General features: G+C 39.0%; 1 protein-coding gene across 1 annotated transcript in view; it reads left to right on the forward strand.

Annotated features, from left to right (window-relative positions):
• Window positions 1–26704, forward strand: part of plxna4 (plexin A4) — a 320040-nt gene that overhangs the window by 261509 nt on the left and 31827 nt on the right. Inside the window, exons 15-25 of the mRNA XM_053508461.1 lie at window positions 532–668; window positions 1456–1623; window positions 1761–1854; window positions 4744–4983; window positions 5113–5259; window positions 8455–8689; window positions 9723–9865; window positions 13326–13594; window positions 22836–22902; window positions 24751–24897; window positions 25995–26154. Coding sequence (XP_053364436.1) covers window positions 532–668; window positions 1456–1623; window positions 1761–1854; window positions 4744–4983; window positions 5113–5259; window positions 8455–8689; window positions 9723–9865; window positions 13326–13594; window positions 22836–22902; window positions 24751–24897; window positions 25995–26154 — 1807 coding nt within the window. The remainder of the gene's footprint in view (window positions 1–531; window positions 669–1455; window positions 1624–1760; window positions 1855–4743; window positions 4984–5112; window positions 5260–8454; window positions 8690–9722; window positions 9866–13325; window positions 13595–22835; window positions 22903–24750; window positions 24898–25994; window positions 26155–26704) is intronic.

The raw sequence follows: 26704 nt of genomic DNA on the forward strand, positions 1-26704 counted from the left end.
CCGTGTCACCTAATTGAATAACATTGATCCCCAATTATACTCTATTAAACTGGTGACAGGATCATGGGCACTCATAGATCACTACAGGTACTGTGTATGGTGCCCAGCAGGCAAAGAGCCCAAGGCTACCAACCCTGAAACACACAAGGTCTTATGGAAGCACACCCTGAGGGTCCAGAGCTGGCACAGTTGGAACCAAAAGCCTAATGGTTAATGGTTTTAATGTTATGGCTGATCAGTGTTTGCATCTTCCACGACTATAAACAGATGGAGAGTCAATTGTCATTCATTAATAGATTAATAAACGCTATAAGAGGAGTGAGATGCTTCCGGAAGTGGCTCATGGCACGGCTCCAGCATTGATTATTTTTCTCTAACAGCTTGTCCGCAAGTGTCTTATTTCTTATCTCACCTTTAGCTGCGCTTTAATGGCCTTCATCGCTCCCATAACTGGATTATATGATTGAAATCTTTACAAAGTGAAATAATCCAATAAGCTGAGGTCATGACTCTGCCTCCACCCTCCCGCAGGTCCCCAGACTGCTCTCTCTGAAGCCCAGCCGCGGTCCCGTATCCGGAGGCACCATGGTCAACATCACAGGAAGCAACCTGGACTCCGGAAGCAACGTGTCCATCATGTTCAAGGACCAGAAGTGCACTTACCACAGGTAGAGCATCCAGCATTCCAAACAGAACAGCATGTACAGCATTCGGGGAGGGCGGATGGGGCGGCAGCGTCATAAAACAGCGGGAACGGATCAATAGCGGCATTAAGACCAAGCCGAGTTCCTGAGCGCTAATCAATAAAGACACTCGCAATCACACCTCAGTTCTGCCAAGCCTGCGAAATGCGTCTGTAGTCGCCTTTGACGTCTCTGTTTTTTTTCTTTTCCACTTGATTTATTTATTATTGTGCTAGTGTTAAAAAAAAACAAATTAAGAATGCAATATTTTCATGAGTTCTGTCTGACACAGCTTTTTAATTACGTCTTGAAAATGTCAAAAAGTCACAGGAATTTGACAAGGTTTTTTTTTACATATAATTAAATGAAAAAACATAAATAGATTTCACCTTCATGTGCCCTGAAACTGTCACATCATCACATCAGTTATTTATGTAAGAGAACCACGTGTAGGGGAAATAAAAACCCTGAGCTCTGCACGTGAAAAATTATTGTTTGTAAATGAATTGTGGGTGATCATGTGCGGAACAATAATACATTTCTAATGCTAATGTGACAATTAAATTCAGACTCAAAATGCTCAATGTGTGAAAAATGTATGTGTGAAAATGAGCAAATGTAAGAAATGTTAAGTAAAAATGTAAAAATTAAATAAATTAAATGCAAATATGTGCAAAAAACTAACACGTAAAAATTTGTCACATGTGAAACAATGACTGATGTGACGTTTCTGTTATATGCATTAACTCCCATATTGTGTTTGATCTTACAGACGAGGGGGTCAGTGGATCACGTGTCGGTCTCACGCCTCAGTTGAAGGCAACGGGGAAGTAACCGTATCCGTGTACGTGGACAAGGCCCACATTCACAAGGACCTCTTGTTTGAGTATGTAGAAGATCCGACTATCATCAAGCTGGAACCAGAATGGAGCATTTTTAGGTACGTCAGCTAAATAAATAAAAAGCCACAAATTACGATATATATTTGGTCAAATAATCCAAAACTGGAGTAATTTGATGTAATTGTATTGTAAGCTTACTCCTAATAAAGAGAAACTGTGTTGCTTTATACAAAAGTGGAAACACACCAGTGACAGTGACAGGAACCAACCTGGACATCATCCAGAACCCACAAATAAGAGCCAAGTACAACAACCAGGAGACGACCAACGTAAGTTTAAACCGCCTGTTCCCCAGGTAGTAACGGCTGTCCTGCTGTCCCATGCATACTCCAGTACATCAACACATCATCTTACCTTCATCCATATTATCAGTTCAAATACAGGGCAAAAGTTTGCATTCCCCAAAGGACAGAAATAATCAGTCAAGAGATGCTCGACCCTTACCAAAAAATGCTGTTGTTTCAATAGTAACAGCTTATAATACATAAGAAATTATATAGTCCATATCAATGATTTTCTTTCCTTTTTTTCATGTAAATGTGTGTACAAGTAAGATTTTAATTCGGAAACATGGAATATGGAAGGAGTCACCAGTGTCAGAAATAAGGCTGGAACTTTAAGTTTATATTTCTTTCTCTTTCTTATTTTGTAACTTAAACTTATTTTATGTTAAAAGTCTTCATAATTGCTCTGACATGAGTAATAAAAGGATCTATCTTGTTCTAACAGATGTTTCCCAGCATTAAATGTAACTACAAATGGATAAAAAGCATGCATCATGCTTTAAAAAGCATTGTGAGGTCAAATTTCTTGCTAGAGCAAAAAGTAAAAAAAGCCCAGCATTAATTATTTTCTTGCACGCTGCACGCTTGTTGTTGTTTTTTATTACTTAATTTGATTTATAGTTTAAAAATACTGTAAGAGTCTTAGAGTCATTTCTCTTCTATTGATTTTTCATCTACTTTAAATTAACTTTTTTATATAGTACACTACCACCACACTGTTTTATTTGTTAGTATATACTATAGTACACTGTAATATGTGTGTGTGTGTGTGTGTGTGTGTGTGTGTGTATGAAGTACATAATATTTATACAACTTTATACCATCATATACTATAGTTATTTTCATTTCATATATAGTGTATATATATGGCTTTTTAAAATCAAAATATGAAGAAATATTCAGAAAGGGGGGGGGGTCAAGACTTTTGCACAGTACTATATATCAAGTAGGCCGAGTGCATGCAACTTTTAGGCTATAAAGGTATTTATTTTCTACTAAACAATACTATACTGCACTATAATTAATATATAATACTACTGTAGGCTACTGCTCTACTGCTCTACACAACACCATGCTTTACTATACTGTAGGCATTTTTGTTTGATCTTTTTTTTTTACTTTATATATTCAGTTGGTTTATAGCATATATTTTCTGACCAAACACAGTCTTCATGCTTTATATTTTTCCACTGCGGGGGAAAAAAAAGTATTTAAATTGGTCATTTTCCCCAGCTCAGACCAGTAAAGGGTTAAACCTGCATTCAGGGTCAGTGAGTGCCCTGCTGTACCTCACACCTGCCCATTAGCCGGTCATTTCACCAGCTCTCCATCTCCCGATACACACTTGGCTCCTGTAATGTGGCGGCAGAACAGAGAGGGAGAATTTGATAAATAAAGAATAAAAGACATGCAGAGAAACTGAGACGACGCGCAGGAGGGCCGAACCGACCAGCAGTGGCAACAATGTCCCCTTTTGCATTGTGAGTGAGCGAGGAAAAACGCCATAACATGGGAGACAGGAGTATCTAATTGCTTCCCTCCAGAATGGACTCATAGACGCATGGGAGGCTTGCATTCATCGAGACCTGATTGAAAGTCTGCAGAGACAAAAGAAGGAAATGCTATCTCGCTGCCGTATCTCCCACACGAGCACATTGGGCATCTGTAGCAGCGATATGATAAGGCCTTGGCACGCTGCTGCTTGAGCAGAACCAGAGCAGAAAATTCCCCTCCCTGCCATTCAAATCAGCTGAATGGGGCTGTTTGTGGCAAGTTTTGTTCTCTTTTGGCTTTAATAGGCATCTCTCATAACGAGTTTGGATTAAGATCGAGGAACGGTAATGTTCGGGGAAATGTCGCCCCCTATCTGCAACCAATAGAAACCACTTCCACTGATGTCTGTTGGTTGGAGGAAGCAGAGGGACTTCAGTGTCTGGTAGGATTTGTGAACCTGAAGATACTAAAATATATACAAAACTAGACAACAGTGTTTATCGGCCTTTTTTTATACTTTGTAAAAAGCAAGGCACGTCAGCGTTTGATTGATGCTGGACACCGGCTGCCTGACAGCAACCGTATATTTGACCTAGTCTTTAAGCACAAAGGCATGTAAGGAAGAACCTGATAAGGTAAGGGTGTGAGTAAGCAAGAGATAAGGCAAAGGAAAAGGACGAATATATTGAGTGTGTGTGTGGGGTTTTTTTTTTTTTTTTTTTTTGAAGTGAAGGTGACTGCGGTCAGTTATGTCACTCTGAGTCATTACCACCATAGCCCACATCAAAGGCTTGGATTTTAAAGGTGCCATTAATTTAGCCCTCCTTTGAGGTGAAGGCTCAGATCAGCTTTTAGGAGACAAGATTAAATCCGGGGCCAAATTGTCGGAAGAGTAGTGTCCTCTGATAAACGCTGCACCTAGAAATGCCTTAAAATACAGAAAAAGTAGCAACGAGTGACTTTTGCAAAGGTTTGTGTATTAAATTCTTGCTCAAGTGAAAAATCAAAACATCTGTAATATAAGAGGATTACAGTAGATTTTATTCATCCTGCACCATATTTTTCACATTTTTAACATTTCTTACTTAATAAGTAAAAGTTTGGAGCAAGCTCTGGTCGTGAAAACGCCCAGCGGTAAATATCAGAGGAAGGCTGCATTATCTCAAATAGCCATTCTGTACATCCACGCTGAGCAGAAAAGCATCTCAACTACACACAACCTGAAGAAGGATGGGCTAGAAGCTAAAAAACATATACAGTTACACAAGACAGGAATCTGAGTTTACACTGGATATTGATTTGATATTGATTTCACCTGTGATCTAAACATTATTCTACATCTTCACACACTTGTCCTTGTCTTCACTGTTTCCTTTACAGATTTGCCAGGTTCTCAGTTCCACCTCGATGCTGTGCCAAGCCCCAGCGCTGCCCGGTGGCCTGAGCAGGCAGAAGGAGGTGCTGGAGAAACCTGACGAGTTCGGCTTCATCCTCGACAACGTGCAGGCCGTCCTGGCCCTCAAGAACATCAATTTTCTGTATTACCCTAACCCCGTGTTTGAGCCTCTCAGTCCATCTGGAGTGCAGGAGCTCAAGCCTGGATCGCCCATTATTCTAAAGGTGTGCGCTTAGTTATGCTGGATAAAATGCGTCTAGACATTCAGGATGTCTTATCATTTTTTTATTTAACATTCTTAATATGCTCAGGGGTAAATTTTGGTAATAACTAATTTTGGTGAAATATTTCAGGGCAGAAACTTCCTCCCCCTGACCCCCGGTGGCAACGGCAAACTGAACTACACCGTTCTGATCGGAGAAAAGCCCTGCGCCTTAACCGTATCTGACACCCAGCTGTTGTGCGAATCGCCCAATCTAACCGGACGCCACAAAGTTCTGGTGAGTGAGCACGGTATTACGGGAATTATGGGTAATTCATCACATCACATCACAGCCTCTTTCCTCAGTAGTTTAGCATACTATTGTGTTATGGGTATTGTCTGGCCTTGGAGGCAGGTGTAAAGAGAACAAATAGCTTCTTAGTATGACATATGAGAGCTGAAGAGAACCTAATAACGGCTCTGTTTGTGATTTGGAGTGGCAGCGTGAGGCTGACGCCACCTGGCCCGCTGACAGACGAATGGCAGACAGAATTGCAGATCCGTTTACCATCACAAACACACAAACACAGCTGGCAATGTGTGTCCGTCTGCTGCGGCCTCCGTTTGTGCAATATTACTCAGCAAAACGCCAGCTTTTTGGTGAAAAATCCAAGACGTCGTATTCAAGAATGTATCTGAGCAGCGCTTTGGTTCATGTATAAATATAAAATACCTAGAAATATTCGTGTAGGTGTGTTTGTGGCAGATTAATCTCACGTTGAAGGTGTGATGCACAGTTTGTTACTGTGTGCACTGTAAATGGCGTTTGTAGGCTCAACAAATCAGGAGAGGACAAAAAGACATATTAATAGGAAAGGACATGATTAGGTGGGGCAGGATAGGACAGGACAGGACAGTACCTCAGAGAATTGCATATGAGAGCGGAGGACTGGACGAAACAAGACCATTCAGAACAGAATGGAATAGGATGAGACAGGACATCAATGGACAGGACAGTATAATATAAGACTGGCAGACAAGTTGAAGGCTCAATAGTACATGACTGAACAGGATGGAGTTGAACACTCAAAGGACTGCATGGACAGGAAGGACAGGATACAATAGGATAGAATAGGCTGAGACAACACAGGATAGCATTGGACAGTATAGGGCAGGACTAGACACTACAGGGTAGGATAGGACACCGTTTAAGTAATAAGGATGGGGCATGGTAAAGGCAATCAGGACAGATCAGAATCAGACTACAAGCACAGTTTTATATGACAGTTACAGACTAAACACATTAGGACAAGACAAGGACATGACCAAATAGAACAGAGCAGGACAGGACAGCAGAGAACGGGATGTAAAAAGGTGGAACAGGGCAAAGCAAACCAGACAGGACAGACTTCATGTTCATGTGGTGGATTACTGGGGGTTTATTCAGAACATCCCGGACAATCAGATAACGGGGACAGCAATAGATAATATGTGCAATTGACCAATAATAAAACAGAACAGGCACAGTACACACAATAAATATACAATAAATACCACCGTCCACACAATAAATACCACCGTCCACACAATAAATATCACAGTACACACAAAGTAAATACCACAATACACACATAAATAACATAGCACACACAATAAATACCACAGTCCACACAATAAATACCACAATAGACACATAGATAACACAGTCCACACAATAAATACCACCGTCCACACAATAAATACCACAGTACACACAAAGTAAATACCACAATACACACATAAATAACATAGCACACACAATAAATACCACAGTCCACACAATAAATACCACAGTCCACATAAAGTAAATACCACAATACACACATAGATAACATAGCACACACAATAAATACCACAGTACACACAATAAATACCACAATAGACACAATAAATACCACAGTCCACACAAAGTAAATACCACAATACACACATAGATAACATAGCACACACAATAAATACCACAGTCCACACAATAAATACCACAGTACACACAAAGTAAATACCACAATACACACATAGATAACATAGCACACACAATAAATACCACAGTCCACACAATAAATACCACAGTACACACAAAGTAAATACCACAATACACACATAGATAACATAGCACACACAATAAATACCACAGTCCACACAATAAATACCACAGTACACACAAAGTAAATACCACAATACACACATAGATAACATAGCACACACAATAAATACCACAGTCCACACAATAAATACCACAATAGACACATAGATAACACAGTCCACACAATAAATACCACAGTTCACACAATAAATACCACAGTACACACAATAGATACCATAGCACACAAAGTAAATACTACAGAACACACAATAAATACCACAGTACACACAATAAATACCATAGCACAGCAAGTAAATAACACAGTACACACAATGAATATACAATAAATACCACAGTACACACAATAAATACCACAGTACACACAATAAATACCACAGTACACACAATAGATACCATAGCACACAAAGTAAATACCACAGTCCACATGATAAGTACCACAGTACACACAATAATACCACAGTCCACACAATAATACCACAGTACACACAATAGATACCACAGTACACACAAAGTAAATACCACAATACACACATAGATAACATAGCATACACAATAAATACCACAGTACACACATAGATACCATAGCACACAAAGTAAATACCACAGTACACACAATAAATACTACATGAAGCTTAACAAATACCACAGCATACACATTAAATACCATAGTACACAGTATAAATACAAAACAATAAACATAATACATACCATAGTACACACAATAAATACAACAGTATACATAATAAATACTTTAAGTGCAATAAATACAGTATCACAGTACACACGATAAATGCCACATGACACACAATAAATACTACTTTAAGCACAATAAATACCAAAGTACATATAATAAATACCACAGTACACACAATAAATACTACGTAAACATAATTAATACCACATTGCACATAATGAATCTCATGGTACACACAAATACCATAGTACTCACAATAAATACTACAGGACAAACAATAAAAACAGGGTACTCATAATAAACACTATAGTATACAAATGACATACAACAGCACACACAATGAACAACACAATGCACAAAATGAATACCTCAGTACACATGATTAATACAACATACCACAATACACACAAACACCACAGTACTCATAATAAATACCACAGTACTCATACAAAATGTCACAATGTGCATGATCAGTACAGTACCACCGTACTCAAAATAAATACCACAGTAGACACAACTTTATTACTGCGTGATTAAATGTTATATACAGTGGATAGAAAGAGCAACAAATACCACAAATAAATCTATCATTACTATTATCAATAAGATACAATGCAATGTGTGTGTGTGTGTGTGTGTGTGTGTGTGTATATTAGGCGCGTGTGGGTGGCATCGAGTTTTCCCCTGGCGTGGTCCACATCACCTCCGACAGCCCCCTCAGCAGCACCGCCATCATCAGCATCGCCGGAGCCGGATGCCTCCTCATCCTCTTCATCATCATCGTACTCATCGCCTACAAGCGCAAGTCGCGCGAAAGCGACCTGACCCTGAAACGGCTGCAGATGCAGATGGACAACCTCGAATCCAGAGTGGCTCTGGAGTGTAAAGAAGGTGGGCAGTGGTGCACTCGACTGCGTGAACAATTAAGTGAGGGTTAAAGAGGTTCAGTGAGTAATGTGTAAACAGTGTGCATAAGAAGGGTTTTTTTTTCCTTTATATATTTCAGTTGCAATTCAGGCCTGAATATTAACAGCAAGCGAATCATTTTCTTCAACAAACCACTCAATTGCAGTAGACGTTAAAAGCAAGATTAAATGAATTTCTGTTGGGAAAAAACAATATTTAGGTCTGCAGCATTAATTTAAAATGTCATTCAAAACCACTCACACACAAATTCAGGACCAGGATATGAAATGACTTATAAAATCGAAGCTGGAAAAATTATCTGTAATATAAGTGAAAAAAAAAAAAAAGGTTTGTTATGAATAGAGAAAATGTAATTCACAGCAACAGAAAGATTTTATGTGTCCGGTTTCACATTTTATGTAAGAGCGTGGAGTAAAACCTTTCAATCTTTTCAATCGCTTTTACTTTCTTCACTGAGAATACACACGGGGGTACAAACTTCTGCAGTCAGCTTTAGATTTATCCTATACACTACTTGTTATAGTAAACCAATTGCGGATTGTGAAGCCTCCTGAGGCGCTATATGACTTAGTATTAATAACATATCATTCATCACAGGAATTATCGACTACTGCACTGTTTTCTCGCGTGTTCAGGTAAAACACAATGTGTTGGCACTTAAGTGTTTCCTTGACTACGGAGGGAAATTACTGTTTATAGAAAAAAATAAAGGATTAAATGAATTGCTAAAGCAGCAGGTTAAACAGGACAAAAGCATTATGCTTGCCTTGGCATTTGAAATGATATGAAGTGTGTTGAGTTAAACACCGGTGTGACACAATTCTGTCCAAACGCAAAGGTAACAACTGGACTCAGTATGTTATTAGACATGAACAGACCTAAATTCTCTCATTTAAAAAAAAAAATTTTTATTAACAGCTTATTCCTCTCTCTCTCTCGCTCTCTCTCTCTCTCTCTCGCTCTCTCTCTCGCTCTCTCGCTCTCTTTCTCTTTCCAGCATTTGCAGAGTTGCAGACGGATATTAATGAGCTGACCAGTGACCTGGATGGAGCTGGGATCCCATTTCTGGACTACAGAACCTACACTATGCGTGTTCTCTTCCCCGGGATTGAGGAACATCCCGTTCTTAAAGACCTGGAGGTTAGCCATAATCTAGAGCACGCACAATGGGATTTGTGTATTACTAAGTAGATCCTCAGAATTACATTGTTGGCTAACAAATTTTCAGAGCTTGGTGAACAACAAGCTGCAGATATGTACTTTAACATTACCTGCAAAGGAATCTTCGCCAAAAAATGTGCAATGTGATCAGTGAAGGGAGGTTTAGATACATAAAGTTGATGTCCGCTTTATTATGGTGAATTGGAAAATGATAGTGTGGTTCAGTACACATGCAGAGAGAAACAAACTACAAGAGGCGTTTGAATCAAACTGGAAATTTTGATTGTGCAGAATAACAGAAGAATAACAGTTATAAGAGTTAAAAAAAAAAATTTCTCTATATATTTCCATGCTGCATTTATACACGTATTCCAGTGTTTCACTAGTGCTTGGACACCATCAAAGTAGAAAGTTTTCTCAGTATGCCAGAGCTATAATCGGACTTTACGTCTGAAACACTGGTCTCCCAGGAACTCCTTCGATGGCCCAAACAGGTAGAAATGGCTATAACTCCCAGTTAGCTAGCTAGACACGTAGCTTGCTAGTATAGTGCTAATTCAGTACAACTTTGACCTCTCATATCAAGTAGGTGTTAAGTTGCACAGGTTTGCCTTCTGCTGTGGCCAGTAGAGTGCATGAGTGGAATGTACCAGCAAAAATCTTATATAAAATAAAATACATTATCTGTCTGAATCTTCAACACAATTGAGAAAGTTTTAATACTAAAGCGCTTTAATTAACACAACAAGCTGGTTACTTCAATTGAGACAAGGAAACCAAAATCCATTTTTTTATATAAAACTACACTTCTGGTTAAGTTGTTTTGAAGAGTAGCAGGGAAATCTTGGTGTGATAAACATGATGGTTCCGTCTTTCTTACAACATCACTGTTTTCCTGTTTAAATATTTTAAAACCAGTATTTTAAAGTATTTTTTAAGACACTACCTGTAAACAAATTCGCACTGGCCACATCTCAGGAACCGAACACGATACACTAATAAACTTGGAGCTTACTGCATGACGGGGAATCTGAAACTATGAATAACTCAAGCCACACAAAACGCAATTTAATACCTGATTTGATGTGACGGTTCACAGGTGTGAGTGTGTGATTACTGTGTGATTACAGTCCTATAAACAAGAAATTAATATCGATTAACTGATATTTCAGACACACTGTAGCTAAACATTGGGTTTATTTTTGCTCAGCCAGCAGAAGCACAGTATATCACGAAGAAACTTATAGCACATTAGACAGACTCAGCGTTCTGGTTCGAAGTCAAACATTATATTACTGAGTCGGCATGTCTGCTGATTATGTGACCAAGACGACTGTGTTAGGGGTTTTGCGCTAGGAGCACACGGTGTGTAACGTCCAATCAGATTAGTGAACCGGAGCTAACTGTTGTATCAACTCAGTTTTGTCATTTTAACCTTAGCAGTGTAAGGTTTTGTCAAAACATAGCTAGTTAACGGTAGTAGGTGTCTGCGGCGTAGGGGAGCGATAGTGTATGTGTGTGTTTTTTTAATCAGGACACAACCCTTTTCAACCCGGTCGTATTCCTTCACTCAAGCACAATTATACTGTATGAATCTCTGAAATTTTTTTATCTGCCGCTCGCTAATCATCTCTCTAGACCTACCTGTCTCAGAGCGGAATTCACTTCTCAGCGCTCCAATTAGCCGTCCCAGCTCAGATAATGAGTTAATGCGTACTGACACCTCGTAATGATGGACAGAATATTTCACATTGATGGACGGAATACTTAAGTAGTCTTCCCCTCTCTCTCTCTCTCACGCTCTTTCTCTCTCATACACACCACACACACACACATTCTTTTTCAAAGACATACAATAATGAGCTGTGCTGAGATTCACAATTACTCACTTGTTAATCGCAGTAATGATGTGACACAACTGTTTTGTGAGCACAGGGAGGGAAATGAAAAGCCTAACAGAGGGAAGTCCACAGGACGCCGCCGGTTGTTTATACCCACTTATGACATTGATGGACATTGCTAATCGAATCTCGGCAGACAAGACGACTCTCCCTTAAAGTCGAGGCTTAGATCCCAACGCGTGACGAGCTCAGGTTTTAATAAGCTACATTAATTAAGCTTTAATTGGGGATAAACATGCCCTCTCTGGAGGAGTTTATAGTGAAACCTGTTCTAATGAAACTTGCAGGCACATTACCTCTGGATGCTGACAGGTTTCTAATGGTTATTGATGCTACAAATGGCATTGGCACGCGTTAGCACATGGCTGCTTGGTTAATTATTTATCATCTGCTTTCCTGATCAGATACTAGATCAGATTTATGCATTATTATTATTATTATTATTATTATTATTATTATTATTATACTAGAGAACATTTTTTGATTATGTCTTTGTGAAGCTATATTTAATGTTTTTTCAAAATCATTTTAATGAATATTTTTATATACATAAAAAAAGTAAAGATTGGTTTCAATATAAATACTGTATGTTGCTTAAGATTAATTTATTACCAAATACAGTAATCCTCATTGAAGGCAATTTATTTTTACTTTATATTATTATTATTAGTAGTCGTAGTTTGAATTATTCTAAAAATACACTGTCCTGCTTAAAAAAAAATCACACACTCTAATAATTCATTACACCATCAGTTGCTTTGATTACAGCCATGGCATCATTTCGATAGGCTTATGCAACGTCATAACACTTATTTCCACCTATAGTCGCATTATTTACTTTCCATGATCTTGTATTGATGATGGGAGAGTCCGACCAGAGTGTAAACTCCTCCCCAGAACATCCCAAAGATTCTCAATAGGGTCACCACTCTGTGGTGGCCAATCCATGTGTGAAAATGATGTCTCATGCTCCCTGAAGCTCTCTATCATAATTTGTGCCCAATAAATCCTGGCATTGTCATCTTGGAATATGCCCGTGCCATCAGGGAAAAAAAGAAATCCAATGGAAGGCTTTTACCTGTTTGCTTAGTTAAACCCAGTTGAGATGGATGGATGGATGGATGGATAGATAGATAGATAGATAGATAGATAGATAGATAGATAGATAGATAGATGGAGAGATCATTATTAGGTTTAATTCCTTTTTTTTTAAAGGTAAATAGAAAAGTAAATAGAAAAATATAATACATTTACCCAAATTACATATTTTTTTCTAACCCCGACGCCCCAAAACAGGTAAAGTTTGTATTTAAAAATGTAAAAACTAATTTTTAGAAATTATTCTTTTGGAATAAAAGATAAAACCGATAATTAAATATTCCAACCGCAAATTTAAATTCTTCATAAAAAAGAACTCAAATGTGTTTTTATGAAATAATCTTTTTAATAATCTATATTTCCATTTAGAAATGAAACAAAATCTTCAGCATATGTTTTCATTTCAATGCATATTATATATTTTAAATCTTGCTTTCTAGGTGCCAGGCTACAGACAGGAACAGGTAGAAAAGGGTCTGAAGCTCTTCGGGCAGCTGATCAACAACAAGGTGTTCCTGCTGACCTTCATCCGCACGCTGGAGTCTCAGCGAGGCTTCTCCATGAGAGACCGCGGCAACGTAGCCTCGCTCATCATGACCGTGCTGCAGAGCAAGCTGGAGTACGCTACCGACGTCCTCAAACACCTGCTGTCCGACCTCATCGACAAGAACCTGGAGAGCAAGAACCACCCCAAACTACTGCTGCGCAGGTACGAGAGAGAAAATACACAAGTCCTCATTCTGATTAGGCTGAAGGTGTTTTTTTTTTTTATTTTACTGCATTTAAATATATGTTAGATTACATTTAAGTGTTGCCAGGTTCTTGGAGTTTGTAATGCCTCTGGGACTAAAAACAATTCCTCTTGCTTGTATTTCTTTAACACCATCTGGCTGTTGTTTGGGACTTTAACTTTACCAGTCAGATTTGACCGAATTTATCCAATGCACATTTCTATATTTTGATTTGATTAAGTAATTTGAATAAAACATCTTGCAGTGTCTAAAAGCATACAGCTTGCTTATATTAAAAAACTAAAGAATTGAACTAATTTGTCTTGAAGCCCTTCAGCAGTGTAGAGTATATGTACCATAGACTAATTATAAACAGTACAAACACAGTCACTTCCATTAATTTCAGCAGAATTCGCTCAGCAGGACAGCATGGCTCAAAGCCATGTTGTTAAATTCCAGTGAAAGCCATCAATCATGATGCATTGCTCAACATCCAGACGGAAATGAGAGCGATCACAGAGATGCAGACGCAGTTTATCCAGAATATGGCATGTCGTAAACATATCCACATTTGCTTCTGCCTCTTTCTTTTTCCGGTACTTAAAGTTTTTTGCCGGCCTTGTGGTGTTTACAGCGTGGAAGACGGTTTGGGACATCATAATATGAGTCTGAGTGACTCCAGATGCTACATAAAGAGTGGTGATGATGGCAGGAGAAAAGAGAGAAGGACGGGAAAAATTAATACTTAAACATAAAACACACTGACACACATAAGCAAAGACAGTTACGTGTCCCATATACAGTATCTTCTGAACAGCGGGGAGAGAAAAGCATTATGAGTAGTCAGCTCCAGAATTATTGGCATCCTTCATGAAAATGGACCAAAATATTAGAATAATAATAATTGGTGGCATGGTGGCGTAGTGTTTAGCACTGTGGCCGTGTACTTCAAGGGTCCGGCTTCGATTACCACCACAGGGTCTGTGTGTGTGGAGTTTGTTCATGTTCTCTCTGTGCTTGGTGGGCTTCCTCCAGGTACCTTGGTTTCCTCCAACAGTCCAAAGACATGCAGATTAGACTGATTAGTGGTTCCCAAATTGCCCGTCGTACTCTGTGATGGATCGGCGCCCCATCTATTATGTACTTCAAGCCCCCTGTGACCCTGTATACAGGATAAAGCAGTATAGACGATGAGTAAGTGAATGAATAAATAATAATAATAATAATAATAATATTAATAATAGCAATAATAAATAATAAAACATCTTTACTACTTGCAAAATGCAGCTCAAAATGCGTTCAAGGGTTTGAAGGAAAAAATTAAATAGAATAAAATAAAAGCTAAGAGAAGAAAATAGTTCAAATGAGTATTGATAAGCTGTGTATATACTAAGTTTCAAAATCCAAAACTAACAATACTACTAACTGACAATAATTATTACTAATTTAATAATTATTATCGAAAACAAATTAAATTAAATAAAAAACAAAAATTATTATTATTATTATTATTATTATTATTATTATTATTATTACATTTAATATAATTCAAATAGAGCTCAGAACATCCAAACACAATTAAAAATATATAAAAACATAATTTAAAATATATATATAATAATTTATTTAAAAAAGAACAATTAAAAAAGTCAAGGATTTAAAAAAATACTTAAATATGAATTTATATTCAATATCAAATAAAAGCTACTGTAGTGTCTGAAAGTGTTTTTTAAATTATTGGATAGAATAAGCTTTATACGAAAATCAATGCAGATTTCCAAGAGAAGCTACGCTGAAAAAGAAATAAAAATTTTCCCTTAATAACGTTGATTGCAAAAATATTAGCACCTCATGGAGTAGTTATAATTAATACAACCTAATTTTTTTATTAAAAAGAAATACAATCTTATTTACATTAGGAGCAATAAATGTCCAGACGGACAGACAGACAGACAGCATGTAGATTGATAGAATCATATATATTACAGTATATATGTAGAATAGTCTCAATTCAGGGGTCGCATCATTTGAAGGAAGTGGTCTACGTGCTCTTCGTAGGCGTGTGGTCTTATTCTACAGAGGATTTCCTATTTGCGTCAAGGAGTGCCGTTCCTGTTGCCTAGCAACCTTCAGTGCTGCTATTGGACTTGTTATTGGAAAGAAAAATGACAAAGCCAGAAATTTAGATTTTACATTTTTGATTCATCCCATGTTGCAGGAAATTGAGACGCTTCACCGCAGGTGCTGGTTGGTTACCCTTGTGTAACGACACTTAACCACATTACGTGAAAACCTGTCTCTCAGGGAGTGGATTCCATGTAAAAGAGTCTTTTTAATATTTAATATATTTTAATATTTAATAGTATTGCTATTCGATTCGATGAAATCAGGTTCTTACATCTGAGTGTGTACGCCTGGGGTCCTGTGTCCGTCGTCATCTCATCCCAAAGACTCCTGGGATGGGTTGACCCATAAAAGATGTACCGTTGGATCCGTTGTTGTTAGGGGACAGAAGGACATATTTGTCTGGCGAATCTGAAGGAGCGTTTAAAATGGGACAATAGCTTACATACAGTACACCTTTAACACAAGACAAGAACCAAAGGACCAGAGGATCTTCATATCACATACACTAATGATGAACTAAACACCTGAATCAAATAAAAACAGGAAGTAAACCAACACAAACCAGGGAACCTGGTCTCAGTAACAGGATTAAAATCTGGGCTCTTAAAGGAATAAGGAGTTCACACCTGCACACCTCAGTATGAAATCCTCATTTATCACTGTGAGACATTTCTGGGAACTTCAGGAGTGTGGAATGACCTTCAGCGGATCTGATCCTGAGACACCTGTTCAATCCAGGACAAGCCTCTGAGACATGACACGCGCTGACACATTCATCATTAAAATATAATCATGATTAATTAGCCCTGGAACTAATTATAGAAGCAGGGAAAATTTAGAGGGATTAAGGGAATTCCGGGAATGTCAAATCTCCTGGGATCAGTGCTCATTTGATGGGGAACATACAGTCATGTTTAAAAGTTTTTACCCTTTACGAATTCTAGTCATTTTGTGTTTTAACCGATCAGCTCCGATCAGATGATTTTTATTATGGGTTTTTTTTTCACATAACAAAAAAAAACAACAAAAAAACAGAGAATTAAAAGACAGGGTATTAACCTTTGAAACAGACTGCGTAGACAATCTTTGAAAGAAAGGAACGAGGTAAATTTTGGAAGGAGTTCTCCATTCCAATTGGTCAAAAGATGTAACAGTAGTGGTTGCCATGGTAACAACAAATCTGGAGAAACCTGATGATAGACAGATGAAAAGCTTGGAGAAGCTTGACGTTATGTGATGGAGAACAATCATGTGTCATTGCTCATACAGTACAGGGAGGCTTCCTGGTAGGAGATGTTTGTTTGTTTGTGGATATAATGAATAAAAACTAGAACAGTTTTTTAATAAAAAATGCAGTTGTTGTCAAATTGCTGTAGTATAAGAGAAATAAAACACTCCAAGACTTGAGGTTTATCTTTCTCTCTCTCTCTCTATCTTTTTCTTTTTCTTTTCATCCATATATATATTTACTTCTCTATCAGTCTCACTTTCTGTTCTCTTAATTTTCTCATTTCATCTTTCTTTCTCTCTTCCTTTTCTCTTTTTCTTATACTTTTTGTCTCCTTTCTCTTTCATTGTCTCTTCGATCCTTCTCTCTCTTTCTGTGACCACACACGTGTTTACTCACTTACGTGAAGCTTCTACGTTTTTTGTCCCCCATTTCGGTCCAAGATGAAAAAGTTTTACATTTCCAGAGTAAAATCATGGCCGCAGTAAAAGTTTCCAGCTTTATACAGACACGCAGAAGTAGGAAAGTACGCCATGCTGTATCGCCTTTCACTGTCGCCAAAGTCATTTTGTGTTTAAATGAACAGGAAATAAAAAACACGCCACACTTCAGGATCGAGCTGAAAACGAAAGATTTTTCAAAGAAAAAAAAAGATTTCTTCCTTTAGAAATCACTCAAACAGGCAGTGAGTTTTATTGAGCGCAGTAAGGAGGGTCCGCGTGTTCGCCGCCTGACTCGCTTTCCATCCGATCGTGAAAGAAATCGAAGGCAAAATTTGTGTCGCGTCCCTGAAATAAAGAGCTCTGGTGTAATGGAAAGTTCAGAGCCGCGATTATTACGAGGACGTCGAGTAAAGGCGCTTTCGGTGTGTGCAGACCGAGGGTTCCTCCACAGCATGTGTCATCAGGAACCTCGAGAACCTCGAGAACCTCAGGGCCGGCGTGGGAGGATTTGAGCAGAATCACAGTGATGGTTTTATAGAGAGCATGATTACTAGTTAGAAATAAAAGGAAAGTCCATGCTCAGTCCCTCTCTCTCTCTCTCTCTCTCTCTCTCTCTCTCTCCGTTATTCCATCTCTCAGTCTTTCTATCTCCATCCATTCATTTTCCCACTCCATCACTTTCTCTGTTTCTTTCTCTTTCTAATTCTGTTTCTTTATTTTTCTGCTTCTTTCTTTCTCTTCCCTCTTTCTCTGTCTCCCACACTCTTGTCTTTCTCTTTGTTTTTTTTTCTTCCCTTTGCTCTCCCTTCATCTTTCTCTATCCATCGATTTCCCTCTATCATTCTTACTTTCTTCTTTCTTTTTCTGTCTCACTTTGTTTTTTTTTCATTCTTTCTCTTTTTCTATTTCTCTGTCTCTCTCTTTTCCTCTCTGTCTTTCACATTTTTCTCTCTCCTTCTGTTTTTTCCTGTCCATCTCTTTCTTTCTATCGTTCTTTTAGTGTCTTTCTCTTCCTTTCTCATATTATCTCTTTCTCTCTATCATTCTATCTCTGTCTCTATTTGTTTCTCAGTTTTAGTTTCTCCATCTTTAGGCTCGTCTCCCGTCTCCCTCAACATTATTTACTTTCTCTTTTATTCACTCCATCACTCTCATTAACTCTTTTTTTCATCGTTCTCCCTCTATCAGTCTCCATCCCTGCTTTTATCTTTCTTTCCTTTTCTCTCTAGTCATCTCTCTCTTTTCGTCTTTTACTTTCTTCTTGTTTTTCCATCCCACTATCTGTCTGTCTGTTCTTTCTATCTTACTCAGTTTTTTTTAAAATACATCCATTTCTTATTTTTCTTTCTCTTTTGCTATCAGTCTCTCTTTCTTTCTCTTAGTCTCTCTTTTCTCTTAATCTCTAACACTCTATCACTGTCTCCGTCCCAGTTTCAGTATTTCCATCTTTAGATCGGTTTCTTTTTGTCACTTTCTCTCTTTTTTCTGTTTTTTTCTCTATCACTCTTTTTGTTTGTCATTCTCTCATGCAATCTATCAATTTTTAGCCATGCCTCTCTCTCTTTCTCTCTCTCTCTCTCTCTCTCGCTCTCCACCACCATTCCAAATATCTCTTGATTACAAAATGGGTGTTTAAAATCCAGTGAAGCAGTACAGCTTTGGCAGAACAGCTCCTCTCCTCTTCCTGCCATCCAAGAAAGCACACATGATGGCTGCTCCCCATCTGTCCGGCCTGAAACCTGGGTTCAGACACGCGCGCGCAGGCAAAAGCGAACTAACAAGCGGCTTCCACAGCCATCTGTCGCATCGCTGCGCGATCCAGCATCGTCCTCCTCGCTCCTCGTTCAAAAATAGCCTCGCGTCTCTCATGGCCTCGTTTCTCAGGCAGTATAAACTACACCATAAAAAATCCACAGGTCTCCTTGTAGGTCAGGTTTGTGTGCGAGAGCGATCATTCTTTATTCAATTAAATGCTGATGATGACGGCATCCACATGCTGGAGGTCACCCGGCGGCATATGTCTGCTCATCGGAAACGCTTCGCTGAAGTCAGATCTGCATTTCTCAGGCACTGTGCATGCGGTTAGAAACAGCGCAGTTCGCTATTCAGGCTAGGAGACAAAGTGCTGGTATTAAAGTCTCGCTTTCTGTAGGACGAGCTCGTGTCAAAACCACACCCTTGACGATCCTGGTTCTCCAACATGGAGAGAAGTCAGCTGCTAATTACAAATTCATGCTCCAGTGCACGCTTGACTTAAAGACGTCGTTTCGGTCTCAAAATAGATTTCAATCAAAGTTTATTTTTAAATCATCTGCAGCATAATTAGGCGATATCAGGCTTACAATCGTGTGTTTATACTAAATACCAGCGCGTCTGAGATTCGTCTGGACGCACTGGCTGAGTACCTGACCGAACCGACCCGAACCGAACCGAGCCGAACCGAACCGAACGATGCTAAGTCGCATATACACCTGGGAGCCGTTTGCGTCTTGTTTGCGTCAGAGAAAAAGAAGAGAGTTTACATTTTTTGTTTTTTTGTTTTTTCTGTTTTGTGCAAGATTTAGTAAAGGGATAGCAATATGGAAAAGAATGTTAGCAAGAAGAAAAGGGAGCCGCTTTTAATTTAGTTTTTAAAGCAGCTGGTGCCAAGAGGAATCATAAATTAAGTTCATAAAGGTGAGGTTTAATGTTTATTTATTTCATATTTTACTTCATTTACATGTTTTTTCTAAATGTTTTGATTGTTTTTAAAGGCAAAAATATAATTATAGTATTTTTTTGGGTGGCTGGAACGGATTATCTGCATTTACATTATTTCCTATGTAAAAATGCGTTTCGCAATACGAAATTTTGCCATAAGAACATAAGCAACTTTAAATGCTTGAATTGGTATGCTGTTTTTCGGTACCCCTGTATTGTACAGTTTTTTTATTGATTTTTAACAGAAATAGATCACAAGGAAAGTATTCTCAGTTACATCATCTGTCTGGTTAGCTCGCTCACACGGATTTGTTTATTCTTCTTAAATATGTTTTCGGTGCATCCTCTCTTGTTTTCAAATTTTCATCAGATGAAATTTCTTATTATTTTAACTTTAGTGCTTTAACTTTAGTCGTTAGTAGCTACGGTTTCGAAGTAGGAAATAAATTTTAGGTGACTTTCACAGTGAAAGTCCCGATATGGTTTTAAGGAAATACAAGCACTCTTAAAAAAGGCTCTGGGCCAATCAGGGTCATGTTGGAGCTAATTGTTTAATAAAACCTTCCTAAGCTCTTCCTTTGTCTCCTTAATGACAGTTATTACTGTATATATCTAAGAGGTGTATAAAGTTGTATTCCAGCTGATATGTAGAAGCTTTTTACATTAGAAGGTAACCTAGGCGTGAAAGTAGGACTGCTAAAAAGATTCAGTGGCGGTACACATTTTTAAAAAAAGAGAACAGCAGCTGCCTGACAAAACCCACATTCAACACTAGTCACATGACCCCTTTCAGCAAGAAAACATATGTGATATCATTATGTCATCTTAAAAAACACTTTGCCTCCTTAGTAAATGCTTCATCCCGAAACGCCCATGAACTGTTTGATGTTGTCTAACGTGAGCTACTAAGCTAACTAGCTTCTAACACAAGGTTAAATCCTAAATCCCTCTCTAACCCCAGATCAAGGGCACTACTTGGCATGTGGAACAAGGGATGCTACACTGTACATAGCGCACTAGCTTTAAATTTAACGGTGTTTTTAAATTGAACCCAAGAACAGACAGTTAGCTAGGGATATTCTACAGAGGAATAAGTGTAGACCTAAACAGAAGGTGATGAGACGGATAACAGGACTGTCCAGCACATCCACGGTTTACTCTGTGGTTGATATATGGCTTACAATACGTTTTTCGATACCTTCCAGGGACACAGTGTGAAAGCAAAACAACGTCCTTAGGAAATAATTTAAAGGCAGTATATACAGTATAGCAGTGTCTCCTTTTCCAGTTTTAGGGAGGAAGAGAGAGGAACTGGGAAACGGAGAAAAAAAAAAACAGGTGTTGTCACGATTCCTGAAACCGTATCCTGTCCTTCTTGCATTTCCTTTCAACCAGTTCTCTATCATTCTCTCTCACTCTCCGTCACGCTGTCTACAAACCGAGAACGATGTGGAGGGATTTAAGTCGAGTTCAGTATCCTCCCCCTTTCCTTTATCCCAAACCCGAGTGAATGTGTATTCAGTTTCTCATCATAGCACAGAGAATCGACCAGCCCTGGCAGCCCAGAGTCGCTGCCCCTCGTCTAACCGGCCTGGATTTGCTGGCATGGCGGGCGGTCAGAAGTTTGATTACAGGGCACGGCTGGCACACGGCGAGATAAGATGAAAGGGAAGATGAAACGTGACCCCGTTGACTCCTGGATCACTCCTTGTTTGGTCCATCTGAGACAGTGGCTGCACAACAGGGCGGGGGGATATAATCCTTTCCAGGTGTTGTGCCAGCTTACGAGAATGGCTAGCGATTCACACACACACACACACACACACACACGCGCGCGTGCGCACATGCTGACACACTTCACTGTCCTGGGTTCTTAAGTGTTCTGTGAGAGCGGGGATGAATGAGGGGGGCTGCAGGTGGCAGCTGGGATTAAAACAGGCGAAGGGGGTAGTTTGTCACACACACACACACACACACACACACACACACACACATATATATGTGCTGTTTGGACACATAAACCATAATCCTGAAATATTGATGCCCTGTATCACAGCTCATTGAAAACACCATGGCCACCCACACACACACACACACACACACACACACACACACACACACACCTTAACCTCAACCTTAGAAAGCATACAATGTTTTGTTATTTATTTATTTATTTATGTATTAATAAAATCCAAAAAAATCTACAAGGTCAAATCTCTTATTCTTTCAAGGTCATTTTGTCACACACACACACACACACACACACCCATCCCGGTTAATATTCATCTGTATTCCTCATTGTTGCTGGACCCTGAGCTCACACACTCCAGGTGAAAATATTAGAAAATATTAGTTCAGCCCTGCAGCCCCTTCCTTCCATTGTAATGCTATCTTCTTTTTTTTTCTCTTTCTTTTTTTTTTTTTTAGCCAAATGGCTCGACCGCTGTGCATAATGAGCCCGTGTGTTATTACAGCGCTGTCACAGGTTCCACAAGACGTCGTTCTCGCGTAATTGAAGAGCTCATATTAAAACCTCACAAACGATGGCGTGGCCTATAACTGGAAATGAAAAGCTCAGAAAGTCCGAATCTGTGTTTACCCACGACAAAGCCCAGACGTGTTTATTTAACGGGGGCTACAAGTCTGTGTGTGCAGTATGCATCATGTACTTATGCTTTTCTCTCTCTCTCTCTCTTTCTCTCTCTTTCTCTTTCTTTCCAGGACTGAGTCTGTTGCGGAGAAAATGCTGACGAACTGGTTCACGTTTCTTCTCTACAAATTCCTAAAGGTGAGCCGAACCATTTGTGCGTCTGGGTGGACAAAGACACACGAGCGTGCGTGTGTGTGTGTGCGTATGTGAGTTGGGATTTATAAATAAGAGCCTCAAGGTCATCTGGCATGAGAAGCGATGTGCACAGAAATGCCAGATCTTTCGGGAAGGCTGGCAGAGACGCACTGCAGGTGCATGGAAGTGTATGTTGGTGTTTATGTGTGTGTGTGTGTGTGTGTGTGAGAGAGAGAGAGAGACAGATCTCATGCTAATCAGCAGGTGTGTAAATCTGGTCCTGCTGACCGCAGCATTCCTCTCTTTATCTGTGTGTGAGGGTGTGAAGTGCAGCAGTCGACTCAGCTCTCCGCTGCTTTGTATCCTTCCCACATCATTAAGCAGCTAGCAAACAATTTAAAGGTGCAGTACGTCATTTTTCAAAGTCTTTTTTTTTTAATACGAGATGCTGAATTGTTCAGACACGCAAAGATATTTTTGACACGGCATTTTTTAGCAAAGTTCCATCCTGTTTTATTTCTTCTGTAATGGTGTTGCCAAAAAAAAAGGAAATAATAATAAATCATACAGTGGGTTTGTCTGGTTTTATCATATTCAGGCTTCTTAGTTGCTTAGTAGGCTGCATACGCTCACTATATACTGTACACCGCTTAGCCATAATACTAACACATTAACATTGATTATCAATTAAACTGGTGACAGGATCATGAGAACTCCATAGGGAATGAAATAATCTGCGTATTTTATCTAGTGCCCTATATGCTTAGTAGAATTATGTGATTTACTACATATGCTAACTACTTTCAATATAATACAATTAACGCAATTACCCCTGCAAGCGTCCTATATACTGTACACTCCCTAGTAGACGTGCAGTATGTGTGTGATACACCTCGTATCCTCACTACAAAGGGTATAAAACTCAATTCTTATGATCTGTATACCTAGCAGAATGATGTGACTAACGACAAAATCCCACTCCATAGTATATAAAGCAATTCATTCAATTATATAGTTCCATATACGCCTAGTTAAACGATGGGAACGACCGTGTACGCTCACTACTTATGATGCAACCACCTTGTACCCTTTATATACCTAGTATGCTGATGTGATTAAGTGCACATGCTCACTACGTAGGGAATAAAACACATTCTGCACTTGTCTAATACCTTATAGAATGATGTCATTAACTGTGAATGCTCACTACATACAGTATGTTATAATACAATAACTGCCACTACCTAGTGCCTTAAGCCTATAGAATTACAGATCAACAACTGAATATGTTCACTACGTAGGGTGTAAAGCTATTTCTGTAATTGGTTAGCGATCTACAGTATATCGCTTATGGAATGATGTGCACGCTCACTGAGTATGATATATACAGTACAATCAATGCAAATACCTAGTGCCTTATAGGCCTAGAAATAAACAGATACCAACTGAATATGTTTACTACGTAGGGTATAAAACAGTTTTTGCAATTATCTAGCAACTGTCTTGCTTAGAAGAGTATGTGATTAATTGCATACGCTCACTACATAGGTTGTTATACAGATAAAGCAGTTTCCTGTTGGCCCTAGTAGCATGACAATTAAAGGTCTTGAAAACCTCTGAATTATGTACTGTAACTCGGCTATTTTTAATGCTTTCATTGTAAATGAGCTACAACTTCAGCATATGCCGCTGTCTGGCTTTGTTTCGCCGATTGCCCTTTGAATAGAACAGATGTGAAAGATCACCCTGCTGAGGCCAAAAAGCAGCGCAGAAAGTTCCTCTCAAAAGGGCTCGAGACGGTGATGCAACTGATCCGAAACAAGCCGCTATTTTCCTCTTTCCCTCTTCTAGGAGTGTGCCGGCGAGCCCCTGTTCTCCCTCTTCTGCGCCATCAAGCAGCAGATGGAGAAAGGCCCTATCGACTCCATCACAGGGGAGGCGCGCTACTCTCTGAGCGAGGACAAGCTCATCAGGCAGCAGATCGACTACAAGACACTGGTGAGAGTCAAACAGAGCGAACAGGGCAACTGGGAGAGAGGGAGGGAGAGAGAGAGAGGATGGTGGAAGGTGAGAGGGGACATGGACGATGGGGGAGGTTTTCACTTCCTGTCACGTCTAGCTCTTCGGGGTGACTGATCTTTATGGCCGACAGGGATCACATCAGCTACTCATGACCCCTAACCCTGCACCTTATCATGGAGTCATTGGTGTTGTCATGTTCTGTACATCATACAGACAGATCGTTGCTGTGTCTTCTTGTGACTCGTGTGTGTGTGTGTGTGTGTGAGTGTCTGGTTCTGTAGCTGTAACACATGCGGTACTTGTATTCCTTTTATGGCAAATTGCATTTCTTTATTGAGTAAAAAAATGACACTTTAGATTAAGACCACGCCTACTTTTAAACACACTTGAAACACTAAACAGCTAGAGATACTGTACAGATACAGTGAGCTGCGTTTGGTTACACCTATCTCGAATAGGCAGGTTCTAGACCGAATACCTCGACCCCGATCATGACCTTCACACTGACATTCCTTCGGTACGCTGACTGAGGTGTCTGTCTTCGCCATCCCATAATAATAATTATAATTTGTTTTAAAATAATAAAAACGCTTACAGTCTGATCAGTTTCACGGAATGTGTCTTTTCCTGCGTACCGTGTAATTACATCAGAAGTTGATGATAGTCATCACGTCGCCATCAATGTCGTCCTGAAGGATGATGAGTCTGATGATGAGGAAAAGGATGGCAATCATCAAGTTAATTGTGGAGCAGGGTCTCGGCTCCCCGAGGTGTCCTGACATCTTTTTACACATTCGCACTCTTACAATTACACCTCACGATGCCTCATTCACTGCTCATCACACACACACAGTTGCCTCACACACATACAGTACACACACATACAGTACACACACATACGGCAGCTCTCTCTGACGTGATTATTTAACTGGGTCAATGTTAGGAATAAGGAAAGTTAATCTATGTGAAGTAAAACGTACAGCATCCGTCCAAAGTTCTGCCGCTCCTTTTCCTAATTTGAAAATGATCGGGTCTCGGGTTTCTTTTAACGGCCGTCTGTTCTTGTCGTCTAGGTGGTGAACTGCATCCATCCGGACAACGAGAAGAGCCCGGAGATTCAGGTCAAAGTCTTGAACTGTGACACAATCAGCCAAGTGAAGGAGAAGATCCTGGATGCCATCTACAAGAATGTTCCATATTCCCACCGCCAGAAAGCCTCAGACATGGATCTAGGTAAAAAAATATTTATAATAATAATAATAAACTTAAAACCTGAATGTTATAGAGAGTAAATCTAAACACATGTAAAAATAAACCTTAACATTTAAAGCTGATTAAAATTTAATCGAAAATTTGTATTGTGAAACGTATTTTCCCATAAGAAATAATGTAAATGCAGATAATTCGTTCCAGCCAGCCAAAAATATTACTAATATTACCAATTTCCAACAATATAATCATATTTTTGTCTAAAAAAACAATCCAAACATTTAGAAAAGACATGTAAATTAAGTAAAGCATGAAATATATAGACATTAAACCTCACTTAACATTAATTTATGATTCCTCTTGTCACTAGCTGCTTTAAAATCCGAACTAAAAGTGGCTCCCTTTTCTTCTTGCTGCTGTACTTGTTTCTTGCACAAAATGAAAAATTGAATCCACAAAGAACAAGCTCAGTTTAATTTAATTTTATTTGTATAGCGCATTAAACAATTGTAATTGTCGAAAAGCAGCTTTACACAATTAAAAGAAATGAAGTCTGTATGAAATATGAAAGTGT

This window comes from Clarias gariepinus, chromosome 12 (assembly GCF_024256425.1).
Source record: "Clarias gariepinus isolate MV-2021 ecotype Netherlands chromosome 12, CGAR_prim_01v2, whole genome shotgun sequence".
Lineage (NCBI taxonomy): Eukaryota > Metazoa > Chordata > Actinopteri > Siluriformes > Clariidae > Clarias > Clarias gariepinus.